The sequence below is a fragment of the Dermacentor andersoni genome, chromosome 5, assembly GCF_023375885.2.
Source record: "Dermacentor andersoni chromosome 5, qqDerAnde1_hic_scaffold, whole genome shotgun sequence".
Lineage (NCBI taxonomy): Eukaryota > Metazoa > Arthropoda > Arachnida > Ixodida > Ixodidae > Dermacentor > Dermacentor andersoni.
The window spans coordinates 132,988,497-133,003,774 of record NC_092818.1 but is presented as its reverse complement, the minus strand read 5'-3'; the positions used below and the strand labels follow the sequence as shown (position 1 = coordinate 133,003,774).

The 15,278-nt window shown below is 43.3% G+C and overlaps 1 protein-coding gene across 1 annotated transcript in view; it reads left to right on the top strand.

Annotated features, from left to right (window-relative positions):
• The first annotated feature begins 1,702 nt into the window (after positions 1–1,702).
• Positions 1,703–15,278, top strand: part of LOC126531187 (uncharacterized) — a 38,905-nt gene continuing 25,329 nt past the window's right edge. Inside the window, exons 1-7 of the mRNA XM_055071020.2 lie at positions 1,703–2,860; positions 6,852–7,024; positions 8,669–8,758; positions 11,677–11,800; positions 12,725–12,811; positions 14,342–14,454; positions 14,996–15,073. Coding sequence (XP_054926995.1) covers positions 2,782–2,860; positions 6,852–7,024; positions 8,669–8,758; positions 11,677–11,800; positions 12,725–12,811; positions 14,342–14,454; positions 14,996–15,073 — 744 coding nt within the window. The 5' untranslated portion in view covers positions 1,703–2,781. The remainder of the gene's footprint in view (positions 2,861–6,851; positions 7,025–8,668; positions 8,759–11,676; positions 11,801–12,724; positions 12,812–14,341; positions 14,455–14,995; positions 15,074–15,278) is intronic.

Below are 15,278 nucleotides of genomic sequence, written 5' to 3'. Positions count from 1 at the left end.
AAGGAAAAAAACCAAGCGCTCACTTACGGTTCCAGCACCCTGCCATCTGGTTCATTGGTCCGTTGTTCCCGGTTCCTCAGGACTCTCTGGGTCGAAGGCTCGCTCTTCTTCGCTGTTCCCAGTTCCTCAGGACCACTTTGGACGAAGGCTCTCTCTTCTTCGCTGTTCCAAGTTCCTCGGGACTCCTTTTCGACGAAGGCTCTTTTTCGCTGTTCCGGGTTCCTCAGGATTTCTCTCGACGAAGGTTCATCCGTAGCGCTGCCACCAGTTGTTGCATTTGGAGACGATCCAACCGCTGTCAACCAGTTGTTGGAACTGGAGGACAATCCCAATTGCTGTCCCCCAGATTTTTGGACCTTGCCGTGGGTGCGGGAGCTGGCCGAAGTTGAGGAGGACTTTGAGATGAAAACTGGAGGTTTATTTACATTATTTACAGTGAGAGTACAAATAAATTAAGAGTCCTACAGTCATTACCGGCCGGCAGCAACTCGGACGCTGCGGCCCGTGGCAAGAAGCTCGAAAGAGATGAATAAAGGAAAGCTCTAGGAATGCTCTCTGTTGCTCCCGGTCTCTGCCTCACTCACCTGCGATGCGATGCGACGGCGTTTATACAAGCGGTACGTCACCAAACTTTACTCGTTTCGATTACCCGCTCCTGGCGCATTAATGCTATTCGCCTTCCTAGTGCATTAAGGCGGTTTATATGGACGCTAGCCGCTGGAAATGCGACGCGCAGACTAGAGATTCGACGTTGTCTTTAATCGTGAGAAGAATGGATGCTTTGTCAGTACGATTACGCAGTAGTTCGTGCGAATTTTCAGATTCTCTTGCGGCATGCACAGGTGTAATATTTTGTAGATGCGATTGTAACCGCTACCCTATGTGTGCATTGTTTGTTTGTTTGTTTGTTTGCTTGCTTGCTTGCTTGCTTGCTTGCTTGCTTGTTTGTTTGTTTGGCCCTTAGTGGGGCGAACTTTCAATTGAAAGAAAGGACGTGACCGCAATTATTAAAAAGATTAATGTACACTTGTATATATCGGAACAAATAGCAAACAATGAACTAAATACGTAGTGCGTCGGAGTGGCTTTCAATATATGAATGCACTGCAATATGCTTTGTTCATTGTGTCTTTATTGTTATTCTTGCAGCAGGAACGCACCCGCTGAAGTCTAGCTAGGCTATCGGGGTATCCCCCGATTGAGTACCACGTCGCAACACGTTTAAGGATGCTACAGCTACTGAAGATGTTTGGTGTCTTCTGTAATTCACGATGCAATGAAAAGCGTGTTCTGCGTGAAAAAGCGCGTGAAAAACGATGTGTCATCGGTGCTTTCCAAGAGCGCTGGGCTATTAAATACTCAGCACCCCCAACGACGTGTGGCTGCTTCATACTAGAGTGGACACAGTCGGATAAGATATGCGATATTTCTCGTGATGAAGAATGCAGGACAACACTGATCCCATTATCACGAGCCGCACAATATGCGACAATTGCTAACCAGAGCAGCTAAGAGAAAAGAAAAATTGTGCAGATCCAACACACATTCTGAGTCGATGGGAAGCGATGAGAGGGCAGTCGATGGAAAGCGAAATGCGCGGCGTGCAATTGTATTTATTTTCATTATATATTAAATGGATAATCTACTACGATCGAAGTTTAGCCTTACACCGTTCCCAAACTATGCCGATATTTCAGGCGGATACACAGTGTAACAAGTCTACGCAGCGGTGTCAGAAGGACAAAGGCGATCCATAGTGCTTGTCGAGGGAAGATTGGTGGTTAGAGGTTTGGGAACAGAGAAGTAGAACCTATATATAGCTACATTTCAGGATTCTGTATCCCGCCTGTCACATTGGAACATAACCATTCTGGAGGATTGGCCAACAACAGGCATAAACCCAGCGACACACGTAAGCACTAGCTCAATAAATGAGTGGAGTGAAAATGACAAAATTATGAAAATCAAGGGAACCATTCATTGTCATGCACTTTTCCATTAAAATGTCTGTGTACTCTAGATACGGAAGGAAACGCCCCGTGGTTTCTACTCATACTGTGTGGAGAGTCTTTCTTTTTTCCAGCTCGAATGAAGCTCCAAGAATAAGGGCGTGAAGTGATTAGTTTTAGAAAGTCCAGCGGTCTGCGAGTACTTAATATCACTGTGACTTTACGATCTCGTACACGTCAACTACATACGACCTATGGGCAACGAAAGGCCGGCATCAGCTTTGAAGTATTTTGGCCTCTACAGTTCCGTTCGCTCTCTATGTATAATATCATGCATGCAAGTTACAAAAAGTTTGCTTTGCATTGCATTTTTGGTTACGGTAACTTAGAGCGGCTTCGTTCCTATCTTTCTCTACAATTTCGTTTTAGAGAAACTTGGTTTTAACCGGCAGGTAAGTCAAGAGTCTAACATTATTGAACTACAGGAAGCACATCATCGGTGTTAAAGGCCCTGAGACAAGTATTTCCTGCCATCAGAGAAGATTTAAATAAACTGATTAAATAATATCTGGAGTAAGTAATAAACTACAAAGTATCCCGCACTGAGAAACTGACAAGCAACGGAGTTTGGAAGGAGGGTTGATAATTTGGTGACACTATCGAGTCAAAAAGGACATGCATTCGAGATGAAGTTGAAATGCTACTTGAGGACAGAAGTGCCTCTACATACGGAAGCCCTCGCCCTATTAAAAGTGCTCAAGAACATCTTCTGACTAGAAGAAAGACGTGGATATCAGTGAGCTTCACCTCCGCACCACTGTAGCGTCGAAAGATGAGGAGGAAGCCCGAAAACAAATTTCTCGGTTTAGCCGCTTGTTTGATGCTTCTACATCCCTGGTGCATGCTCCAAGGTAAGCAGCATTAATTATTGCCTTCTTGTGAGGCTCTTCACAAAATTCTTGCAGCCTTGCATAAAATGTTGTACGGCCGAAGAAGGGTACATTCTGGATGTCTGTTCACGATTACTTCGCATGAAATGTCTGAACTCTCTGAACAAGTTTCGTTGAAAAAAAAATCATGAGCCATTCCACTCTGAAAAGGTGGTCGACCAGCGAAGCTGTTTAGCACACGACACGGAGGAAGCACATAATTTTGAACAAATGTACGACCTCGTATATTTTCTTGATAGGTGGTCATTGGGACGAAAGGTACCCACACTCATTTATCGTCTTGATCGGTAGTCATTATTTCACTCGCAACTGCAATCACATTCTTCTATAATGTTAAATCGATGCACGTACGCCGTTGGGTGGTCGGTTGGGCCGGATCGGTGTGGCATCGCAAGGAATACGTAAAAAACGTATGCATGCTTTATGAATGCGCAGTTCATATTTGTCTATGAGTTCATGAAAACCGTAAATTAAACCTAACCGAAAAAAAAATTGGCACCAATACTGGTCTGTACATTGTATAGTTCATATAGTATAATGAGACAAAGATAGGTCAGAAAAACAATATATAGCTAACAGTTTTTATCCACCATTCATTATATTCAGCTGTGGGAATCGCTGTTACACGAGTGCTTCCTACGATATCATAAAACAATTCGACATATTCTGGTTAACATAGGTATTCTCATTTCCTGGGCGCAAACGTTCTGTTTCAACAAACGTGCTGATCTGGTGGTATCCCGTTCTCCTTTTTTCGTCTTTGCATTCGCGATCTCGATTTCCTTTACAGCTCTGAGATGCTTTAATTTTTTTAACGTATATTGTATAAGTCAATCTGATTAACTCATCATGCAGAATGTCTGGTTGGCCCATCGATACGAGCATACACTTAGAATGCTTAACGCAGTATAACGCGGGACATCTGGAAAACTTTTTTTACAACGAAGGTGTTAATGCGACTGGAAGTGTTCACAAATGTTAAATCCTAGTTTTCAGTGTATTCTGTAAAGAAATAGCTATATTATCCGCAAAAATTTATATTTAAAGGGAGTGTGGGGACTGCAAAGCGAAATAAGCAGGCAAAATTTGGTAAGTGTGTGTTTTTGTTAGCACGTAAATGAAAATTGCAACACCCTCGTTTCTAGCCCGTTTAGGGATGTTATAAGAAACACTTAAAATGTTACCCCATATTCCTGAAAGTACCGTAAACAGCAGAACGTTCATTTTTACAACAAATAAGACGACTTTTATATTCGACATGTACCGAAAGTTTGAAGAGCATACCTTAATTGTGTGCTTTCAAAATAAATACTACATACAGGGCCTCATTAAATTTTCATGCCTGATACGAGGCATGTAGTTGCCTTTCCTTGGGCCCTCAGTAAAATATGCGAGTCACAGAGTTAGATTTCGTTGAAGAAGGAAGCATGTTCTAAGTTACGAACATTAAATGTTTAAACCAAGTAGGTAAATTACAGCCTTTGAAGAAACTTACTTATTCAAGCGTTCAGCAGTGTCATACCGCTTGTATCCGCCTGTACTCCAATATCCTTAAACAACTGTGCCATACACCTTCCTCAAATTCTGTAAAAATAAAGGAAATGTTAACTTTAATATGCGCCAAATCTATCACGCTATCGGCTTAACTTTAAGCATGGATAATAATTATGGAATCCTCATTTTTCTTTTCATATCTTCACGCATTATAAGGAGTTTGTAATTGGTTTGTACAATGTTCTCAGGGAATTAAATTAGGCACCTTGTTTATATTTAGAGAAAATAAGAGATACGTTATGTGTAATGCGTAGTAAAATTTTGAAGTGCGTGGATTTATTACGGTCTTTGAAATAAATTACGTCTGCGAGTGCTCTGGAGCTCTATTAGTGTATTTTCCGAACCACGTAAAATTCAGCACGCTTCCATGGTGTAACGACAAATTCCACCTAGATCACATTGAGGGAACAAAAGGAAAGCGATATATGTGAAATTGGCGTGCGGCGTTAAATGCACGTGGATTGAAAACAGCCTTTGTACAATATTCCCTTAGCAAGTGCTCGAGATTATTATATGATCAACTTACGCTACGTTTCTGTATACCGGGGGAACTCTACCTACACCAAACTTAATATTTGGCAAAAATAAGGGGAACGTTTTAAGTTGTGCGTAGGCGAATTCAATGTTTCGAGAACAATTACAGCCTGTACAATAAACTGCGCGTTTAGGCGCCCTTGGTGCATATAATTCAGTTTTACGAGCGGTGCGAAATGTTGCACGCAGCACTGGGATAACCACAAATGCCTCCCAGATCACGTGCAGTGATAATGAGGGGACATCTGTGGCGAATCTCTGTGCGCAGTTAAACGCGCGTAGATCAACCACAGTCTTCGCGACAAAAAATAATTTTTAATCATGTTTCAAGGTTTCATACTATCATTATGTGCAATGTTTTGCGGAGTCTCTAGATGAGTGTTCAAGGCGCCAACTACAAATTCAATGAATTTATATGGGAAATGTAAAGTTTAACGAGCGCCGAAACTCTCACGTACCTGGCTTAATTTAAAGTGTTGGAAATATTTACTCAACTCCCGTTTTCCTTCACAAGAGCAGATCGGGCTTTTTGGTACATCACGTCGGAACAATAGATTTTCCCCCTCCTATTCATGAGTCATAAGGGTTGCACAGTTCATTTTTTATCTGCCCTCGGTGCAGTCAGGTAAAATAAGGGGAATGACTTTAGAAATATGTAGGAAAAGTTCAAAAGCTTTTGGATTAATTGCGGCCTTTGCAATAAAATGCGCATGCAAGTGCTCCGGGGCGCTAAGAGCATATTTTGCGAGCGCCGCAATATTGAGCACGCTGCCCTTGGATAAGTACAAACACCATCAACAATAAACGAAAAAAAAAAGTGGGACTGATCACTATGACGAATCTGTGTCCGAATTTGAATGCCCGTGTACCAAGGACAGCGCATGCCAAATATTCCTTGCACAAGTGTTAGAATGAGCCACGCCGCTGGTATTAGTGGCACGAGCGCCGAGTGATACTCCTGTTTCTTCGGCAGCACTTCCGATTCACCTCCTGAGACGTCCGGGGAGGAAATTCAAAATATATCAGAAAAAATTGAGAAGATAGTGCAGTACAAGCTTCATGGGTTTCTTTATAGATGTGATATCAGAGCATATGTTTAGTTAGAAGTGGAGTGCGGAGTGGAGCGGAGTGGAAGCCATAGGCCAGGGTTGCCGGACTTTCATGCGGGACGCGCTAAGGACGAACGTAGGAGAAAATAAGGACATATTTAGGCTACACAAGTGTGGAGTTTAGTCTTTGTCAGTTGAGCTTTGAGTTACATTTTGAGCGTGCTTAATTTTGAGTTTGCTCTTAGTAAAATCTGTTTGCTGTGCTCGCCTGCGTCTCTCGACTCCATCTCCCCGCAACATCCGCGTGTCAACCCTGCGGGTCACCGCCCGATGCTTGCGTCGGTGGTTGCGCAAATTTGACGTCAGGAGGTTGGAATAAAAATATATTGGAATAGTTTTACGTTATATGGCCCAAGATGTGTACTTATGACTTCTGCAAGTTAACTTTCGAACTTTCGAAATGTAACGGGACTATTGAACTTTGAAATATGGGCAGCTGCTTACATTAGTTTTGTATGGACGAAACCCCGTACATTGATTTTCAAACGCCTTTTCTGCTTGTTCCCGTACAACAGCGAGCACCAGGCAAAAATTTGACCTTTAATGAGCCTCTAAGGTTTGTTTTCCTTTTTCTACTCTTCAACTACGTACATCTTTGCATCTACTGATCTTACGTTCCTTACAGCGTCGTAGTCACACCGAGCTTAGATTAATTTAGTTTAAGTAACAGTTCGCGTATACCAAAAGAATGCAATGTGGTGATGGGATTCAGAAAGAAAACTAGCGGTGCCCAGAACTCGACTGCTTTTTCCCAGGAGCGCCAACGAGAGCCGTTGTTTTCCCTCGACTCGTCCAAGAACGAAGTGACAGTGGTGAGCTAGTAGTCTCCATTAGTCCCGGTCAGATTCTGATTTTAACCAAAGCATCTGTGCTGCGGGAGAGATTGGAAGTGACAACGTTTGAATATGACAAGCAAGTTCTTCACTACGTAAGTAATTTCTCTGAAGAAATGAGAATTCTCTGTGTAACAGCGGCCTTAAATTTAAATTTTGTTTAATTGTAGATGGCCTCCCTGGCTTTCCCTCTTTTTCTTTCTCCTCAAAGTGTAATTTCCTAAGTAAGCCAGATAATTTGTTCTTGAATTAAAACAATTCAAGGCTGGCAGAGACGAAGCTGAAACAGCCCTTCATTAGCACATTTCTTCCATGCATGAACTAACATAGGGCTGTTACGCCCCTTGAGCCTTTATAGAGTGCACTTTGGGCGCTATAACGTAAAGCTGTTCCAGACTTTTCTATTCCAATTCTGCAATCAGCCTTCCGCGATTGGTCAAAAACTTTTGTGGACGACCCCCACTCCGCCTGTCTGTCACGCGACGTCATAAAAACCGCGATAGCTCCCTATATGATATGACGTGTACACACGGACTTTGCATGATTGGACCGAACAAAACAAAAATATTTATTTCTTATTAGACACCTTTTTGCCATTAGCCGCCGGCTATTGGTCAAAAGTATTCTAGCTGCCCCCACTTCCTGGGTGCCTGTCACACGACATAACAAAACCGCGTAGCACTCCCGTCGTCGAAGTGACGTGTACGCGTTAAAGATGTATTAATATGCCGAACAAAACTGATTTTTTTTTTCGAATAGACGCAGGCTGCCCCATTCCGAAAGGAATAAAATATGACTGCCGCCAATCACTTATACACTGGCTACTCGCACCTGCTGGAAAGCATGGGTTTATTTGCGTATAATAATAATTTTTGCGTGGCCGTGTAACGTTTTCGACCATTTTCGTCAAGTTTACGAACTCGCTCTGTCAACTATTTCTTGCTGAGTATCCATTTTAGCGGCATTCTTAAGCTTCCGTCGCACGCCGCCGTGATTTTCGACCAGCCACTGCATGCTAAGTAAGGAAAAGCGGAGCAATCGCAGAGCCCGGCACCACCCTCTTCATCCGGTTATCTATATTCAGCGCACTGGCTCGGCCCCATCGTATCCCTCTCCACTTGAGTGTGTTCCTTGCCTCTTGTTAGCTAATAAGATAAGACAAACCACTCAGTGTAGGCAATTTTATTCATTTTGAAAGCAAAGAAAACTGACCTCCAACAAACTAAGAGATTGTTTGATTGCGCTGTTCAGGCAACGTTGCGGGTCACCGCCCGATGCTTGCGTCGGCGGTTACGCAAATTTGACGTCACGAGATTTGGAATAAAGACATATTGGAATAGCTTTACGTTATAGGGTCCTTTGTTTGAATATCTAAATTGGCGGCTGTCTATAGTAGAATCGACCTAAACAATTATTAGACAAGTCGAAATTACTTTACAATTGAAATAATTTAGCGTCTGAACTCTTCCCAACTATATATATGCACAGATTAAAACGAGCCTGCGGCACCAAGTCATAAACTGACTAAGGGCCTATTGCTGTAAATTTTAGATAACAGGCGATTATAAAAACAGATATCCTACTCTGCTCGGAATTGGACAATCTCAGTCCTTGAGCGAATAGAATATCCAGATAAACTTTATGTGCTATTACCGTAGGCGTCTCATCAACGTCGACCTTAGGATGTGCTCTGACGCCCTTCTTGAGTTGGCATAGGATAACAATGATTCCTTCTGCAGATGAATGGCACAAAACTGGAACAAGAGCTCTATCATGACCCAAAAGCACGTTCTACTGTCCTCTTAAAGCGTAGGCCGAGACTCAGGCTGGTAAGTGTGAATGTCTTTCCAAGTGTACACGGGAAATGAAAGGTTGCACGTGGAAGCGTGTGCCATTTGAAACTATTAAGTGCATGCAGTTCTTTCGATCGCTACCTAGTTACATGCCTTTTCTAGAAGCATAACACGAAATAAAACTCGAAGACAACGTAAAAATAAAGTTACTAGTCAACAGAGTATCAGAGGACACGGCCGTTTTAAGCATGCTTCTAGTTCCCGTTGTCGGCGACCTTCAGGTAACCTTGAGCCAAAAGCCAGAGCCGTTATCCGGGCAAGTTGCGGCAGCAAAACAAGATCACCCTGGCAACCATTCAAAACATTGTAAAAAGACGCGGTCTCTGGCCCCCAACTTTTTGCACAGGACCGCATTACATACGCTAGTTACAGCCCAAACAAGTTAAAGAAAGGTAGCTTCCGAGTGCTTCCTAATGCTAATTCATAATAGCGCTCAAATTGTAACTTCTAGTACGCTGAAGCTTTATTTGTCATTTCCAATAGGCGACGTTCAAAAGGCAGATACAGGGTACCATAAACTTCACTGTCATCTTTGGACGTTGAGACAAGGTTGCCTGTGCTCTCTTGAACGCCAGCGGTCCGCGAGTTCGGCGGCGTGGGTTTTGCGCCGCCTTGAGAGATGGCGCCACGCTATGTGGCGCCTCCTTCAAGTGCTTTTCTTCTTCTAGCTGGGCAACGTCCATATGGACCTGTGCGCAGTATGTCGTGGTGTCGTGTGGTGTGCCGTTGCGAACATGCACTGCACCCATTTTAAGATTGTGGCTAGTATCATCCCCAACTAATTTGCTTTGTCAGTTGCCATTTCATGCTTGCATCTACTCTGAATTACGGGAGAGCCAGCAATTTTTCAAGCAAAGCTCATATCGGCTCACAAGTGGCATTGTCTTGGTCACACAAAAAAAGCCCAGTTGCCCCCTAAGCAGAGCAGCCGCGGGAAAGGGCGGTTTGATGAGTTGACAGTGGCGCCGGCTCCGGAGCGTGAGTCATTGGCGAGGATTCCAGCTGCATAGGCGCGCGCTCATGTCATGCGCGCAACCAATCAGAGCCGTTTCGCTTCCGCCGGGGAGGGAAAGGGATGGAAAGGGTTTCGTGCGTGCTGCACCGGCTTAGTTTCTGTTCAGTTCAGTTTAGTTTCCGTTCAGCGAGGGTGCAAACTCGCCCGTGAAAGGGCTCGCCGTCAGCGCGCCGATCCGCTTCGTCGGAGTACATTGAACCCTTAAAGGGCTAAACAAACTACGACGTAGCGTGAGCGCGCGCACACGTTATGTCACATTGGGTAGAACAACAGCGTCTATAGTTCGACCGATGGTTCGACGCACTGGCGCAGCCAACCTAACCGGACGTTGCCAACGTACTCTGACACGCCCGGCGTGAAGTGACACTCGCCCGCGCGCCGATAACGTCAGACTATAAACGTGCCTTCAGAGCTGCCCGAGCCCCGGCAATCCGACAGCAACGAGAAAAAGATCCCGAGCTGAGGGAGCAGGAGGCCGAAGCAATCGGGTACCGTTACCTGTGGGTTGCTTCACCCTCACGAAGGTCAGGTGCACGCAGGACAAGCTTCGCTTACCCCCATTTTCCGGTAGGGGAAGGGTTGGTCATTTTTTGTTGCTATAGCAATTGCATGGACACTTCAGGCGCATTTCTGCCGTCGCCGTGAGGTTCCGCGTGAGTGAAAGCTTGTGAAGGTGAGCCGGCGAACGCAACTCTATACTCTTGAATATATATATATATAATCATGCGGAGCTGTTTTTTGTTTTGTCAATAAGTCATTTGCTAGGAACATTGTTTTGCACTTCCTAGGTATCTCGCGTGCGCGAGCGAGGTACGCCGCCCAGATGCGTGTCCTCTCCTGCGGCGCGCGAGGCGGGGGCGTCAGGCGAGGGAGGAAGGGCGTTCTCGCTCGCGTTGAAGCGACATATGCACGGATGTCAATTGGCTCGCGGCTACTGCCGCGATTCCTAACTCCAGCATTTTCCCAGACAGTTTCCGCTATCATCGAGCGAGATGTGTTCATGTTTACGTGTGCGCGCGTGACACCAGGCTGGTTAATTTAGATAAAACACGTTGACGGGCTAGTTGATTTGAGTCCATGATAGTATGTGTAAGCGCGACTGAACGAGGACGTAGAAAGAAGCATACATACAAAGATAGCGCCGTCCTTGTGTGTCTACGTCCTCGTTGAGTCACGCTTACACATTCTATCATTGTTAATTTAGGTATAAGCGAATGTTCACAAGCTTATACGGCTGATAAAACTACTATCCTTACTTCGTACAGCTATCTACTAATCTGCTATGGCAATCGGTGCTTCGCCTTTCGGACCGAACTGCAACTTTTTCATGTCTGTACGGCTGCCGCTGCTTGAAAACGAACATTTTCACAGATTTCTAATTGCAAAATCAGCGTAGTATTAACAGTTATCTCTTGGTATGCCTTACCATAAGGTATGTCCGACGACCTCAGCAAAGCGTTGAGCGTCTGATCAACAATTTTAGCTCTTCTCGCAGAGAGTTCGCATTATGCTTAAATATATACGTGTCCTTCAGGCACAGCAAACAAAAGTGTCCTCCTTATACATCTGAATTCTCTGAAGAGACCACTGGAAGCTTATCGCAAAATTTGTTTCTGATTGCAAATGACTAAGAAATTTCCCTAGCAATAGATGCACTGCTGCCACCTGTTTCTTTAGTGACGTTTACTTCCTACCTTATAGAGAAACTCAAAACAGCGCTGTGCTAAAAGCAGAACACTAATTTTGTGCTTTTCTGCTCGACCAAAGCGTAAAGGCTATTATATAAGGCTCTCTTAACCTGCTCCATACGTACATACGAGTCTGAAAACGTCAAGTCTGAGGCACTGATTAAGACCGTATTTTTTCTCCGGATGCGAAGGTCGGAATACTCAGTCCGACCGAGCGTATACAGCCTTCAGTCGTCAACATATTCGATGAGGGAGATGCAGTAAGCCACGATATACTACCTCTTGCTGCAAGCAATGATGATGTCCATTATGAAGGTTAGTTTTCACCTTTTCTTCCTTGTCATCGTTTGTTATCATCGAAGAGTTTGACCTTGGCGTTGTTATAGCATCAATAAAATCTTATATGATGTTATTATAGATCTTACTATAAGATAAACATATAAAATTTTATTATAAGATTAATCAAAAATTTCATTTTTGCGCTCTGAATGTGCTAACACGTCACTGAGGTTTAATTAGATGCACAATTTTCGACGCAATCGCTGATCCATCACTACCATCGCTCGCCTAATGCTGCTGAGCCGAAATATATATATTAGAGACAATATCGACGTTTTGCCCTCAATGAGATGCAGTGACAGCGATAGCTATTATAGTAGCAACTACAGTGACAGCTAGGGAGTGTTACAAAGACGTAGTCAGAAAACAGCGCGAGATAAGTGAAGTTTAAGATTTCAGTCGTCCGACCTTTACTCTCAATAAGCGCATTAAAAATTCGAAATGCGGCGCTATTGAAATTAACTTAATAGACTCGTATGTTGTCGATCGTCGCTCGTCTCAACCATCGGCCTTTTCTCTCATGCAATGGCGGATTTTTACACGTTAATATTTATTTCGAATGAGCGATCAGCGTGCATTTTTATAAAGTTCGGTTCTTGTTTATACTAGCACACGTACTGCAGAAGAAAAAACACAAAATAAATACCTTTTGACAAAAATTAATGTCGGGGCCAGATCTCGCTCAGGTGCAGTCATGTCTGGTTTACAAAGAAAACATAACGCGTACCTGCTGACAGTGTAGCAGCGAATTAGCTTGGCTCAACTTCGAGATTTAGCCAGCGTTTTACCCCTTCAGTATCTCAACATACATGGATTGAATATGATATGAGATGCAGTGCTGCCTGTTTGCCACTATAGGACTCATACCACGTTATACCTTTCTCTTTCAATGTTCCACAGGCACTAATCTTTCACTTGACACCCACAATGACACTTCGCAAGAATATTTATACAGAAAGTTCGAATCCAGGTCTGGAGGAAGTACATGTAAGTCTACAACGCCTCTGAGCAAAAAGGTTCCCATAAATTTTATTATCTGTCTGAACAAGGATGACGAATCAGCGAGACAATGCGAATCAACATTAAACAACCATATATTGTTATGTCTGTTGTTTTGTTTAGAAACAATAGCACACGTAACAGCTAGCAAAGCTACCTTGGATCTCCAGCGCTCAGTTCATTAATGTGCAGTTTACCTGGAAGTTGCCGCAAGTATAATGAACTAAATCTGACAAAAATCCACATTACTTACATAAAGGAAATAAGAGAAAAATACGTCAGACTGTGGACAACATCTTGAGTGTCAGGAATATCAAAACCCACACGCTCTTGATCTACATCATGTAAGGCTTATAAACAAGAAGCCGTGCTTCGTCATGAACGTCATACTTGATTTTCCTGCCTTTATTGATCTCACTTCCCAAAATTCTATTAATGTCGTCATTCAGAAATGAAGTCAGCGTCAAACATTTAACTCAAGTCATCTCTGTCTTTCACGTCATTAGAAATTTTGATGTGCGACGGCGGTGACAAGTTGTCAATACTTTTGTGATAAAATCCATCACTTCATTAATTCTATAAAGAACAGCGTGCTCCACAGCGCATTCTCTTTTTCTAGATTCCTGATAGCGAGAGAGAGAGAGAGAGTAAAGACATGGATATTAATTCTATTTTGTTCAGTTTGCTGTGATATGTGAATTTGTAATGATGATTTATGATGCTTGCCGAGGGACAAATAGCGATTAAATGTGTATGGCACAGATATGTAGGACCCATATCCAAAAGTATTAAAGCGTTTTTGCCCCTTGAGTGAGAGCCACGCATAGTAACTCAGGAAGATTGGCAGACAAATGTCGCACACCCACTGGCACTTACACAGTGGTCCAAGAATTAGCTTGACCAAATATAAGAAACTTACAAATTTTTTTAAATCTGTTGAATATGGTTCTGGTGCGCGTCATGACGCCGAAGAGACGACGACTAAGACTGGCCTCGTTTCAGTAGTATGTGCATGCTACTAGGAGCTATTAAAAGGTCCATGTGCTTTAGAGATACCTTTAAGCCGACATTATAGGCCCAAATTTTATGTTATAATGTATTGCTTCGTTGCCTAATGCAGAGAAGCACTAACTGGCACTAATCTGTCGGTCAAATGTTCGTGCTGTTCAAGCCCGAAAACCTGGTAGCCCTTACCCAGTTGCGCAAGAATGCTGCTGTAGTCCAAATATAAGAAACTTGGAAGGATCAAAGCGGTTGAATATCATGCGCTTTTTACTAAGAGGTATTTGTGATTTGGAGAAGCCTTCGAGCTGAGACTATGCATACAAATAATGTGTCATGATTTATTGTTTAATTAAGCAGAACAATCTCGCTCACTGACTCTACTTTGTCGGCCAAAACAAAATCACAGAATTAAACCGAGGAATCAATCCCAATAATGCTTCACGTCATTATAATGTCTTCCAGAATAGGTGTTCTTTCTTTCTAACTTTTTGGTCCTTGATTTTAATATTACAGACCCTCTAGACGTCACCTGTGAAACGGGCATCGCTGTTGACTCGTCATTCTGGAACTCTTTCAGCGGAAGGAAGAAGAAACTTGTGCGATACCTTGCTGTCCTCGTAGCATTTGTGAGTTCTATTATTTGCGCAGCGCAATAATTCAATATTCTACGCAACACGTTTCTAAAGCTAAACATACTCACAAGACATGATGCCACTGCATTTTTTCCCATACACGTTGCATAGGTCAATGAGCGAGAAGGGGAGCCAAGGGTCCTAATTTTGTCAGCCAGAACCATATGTACTCAACAGATAACGCCTTCTCTGTTGGCCTCACATGGCATAAGTCAGTGTTTAACATTATAACTTAACAAGGGACTACTCGTCCCATGTGCGCATATCTCAGTGGTTAAACAAAGTATCAATTTTTCATAAGCTTTCAGCGAAATTCTGCAAGCTGGCTTGCTCTGGAGCACACAAAAAAGGATTGACAGCGATCACTTGTACTATTAGTGCTGGAAAAAATACACTCAGAGCTACATTCCACGATTCCGTAAAGCTATTGTGAAAAGCAAATGCTGCTAAATACACTGGAAAGACTATATGCCTTTCGAGAAACCTTTATGCTTGTTTGCAGAAAGAAACAAAGATCTTTTCTTTCTCCTTATAGGCGAACATGAAGTTTCAGACCTTGCAGGCCAACATCATAAAGCTCAAGGTCGTGATCACGCGAATCATCATTTACTCGGTAAGCAAGCTTTCCAAGCTACCAAAAAGGCGTGCGTGAAGATTGTAACGCACCGTATGACGACATGCAGCCGAGCGCCTCTACAACAAACACCACTACAACGAAATTACTTGTACAGCGAAGCATTTCATTTCTCCCGGCCGAATAACTATCTTTCGTGTGCACTGTTAACTCATCTACCAGCGATGATTGCTCTGCGAGAAAT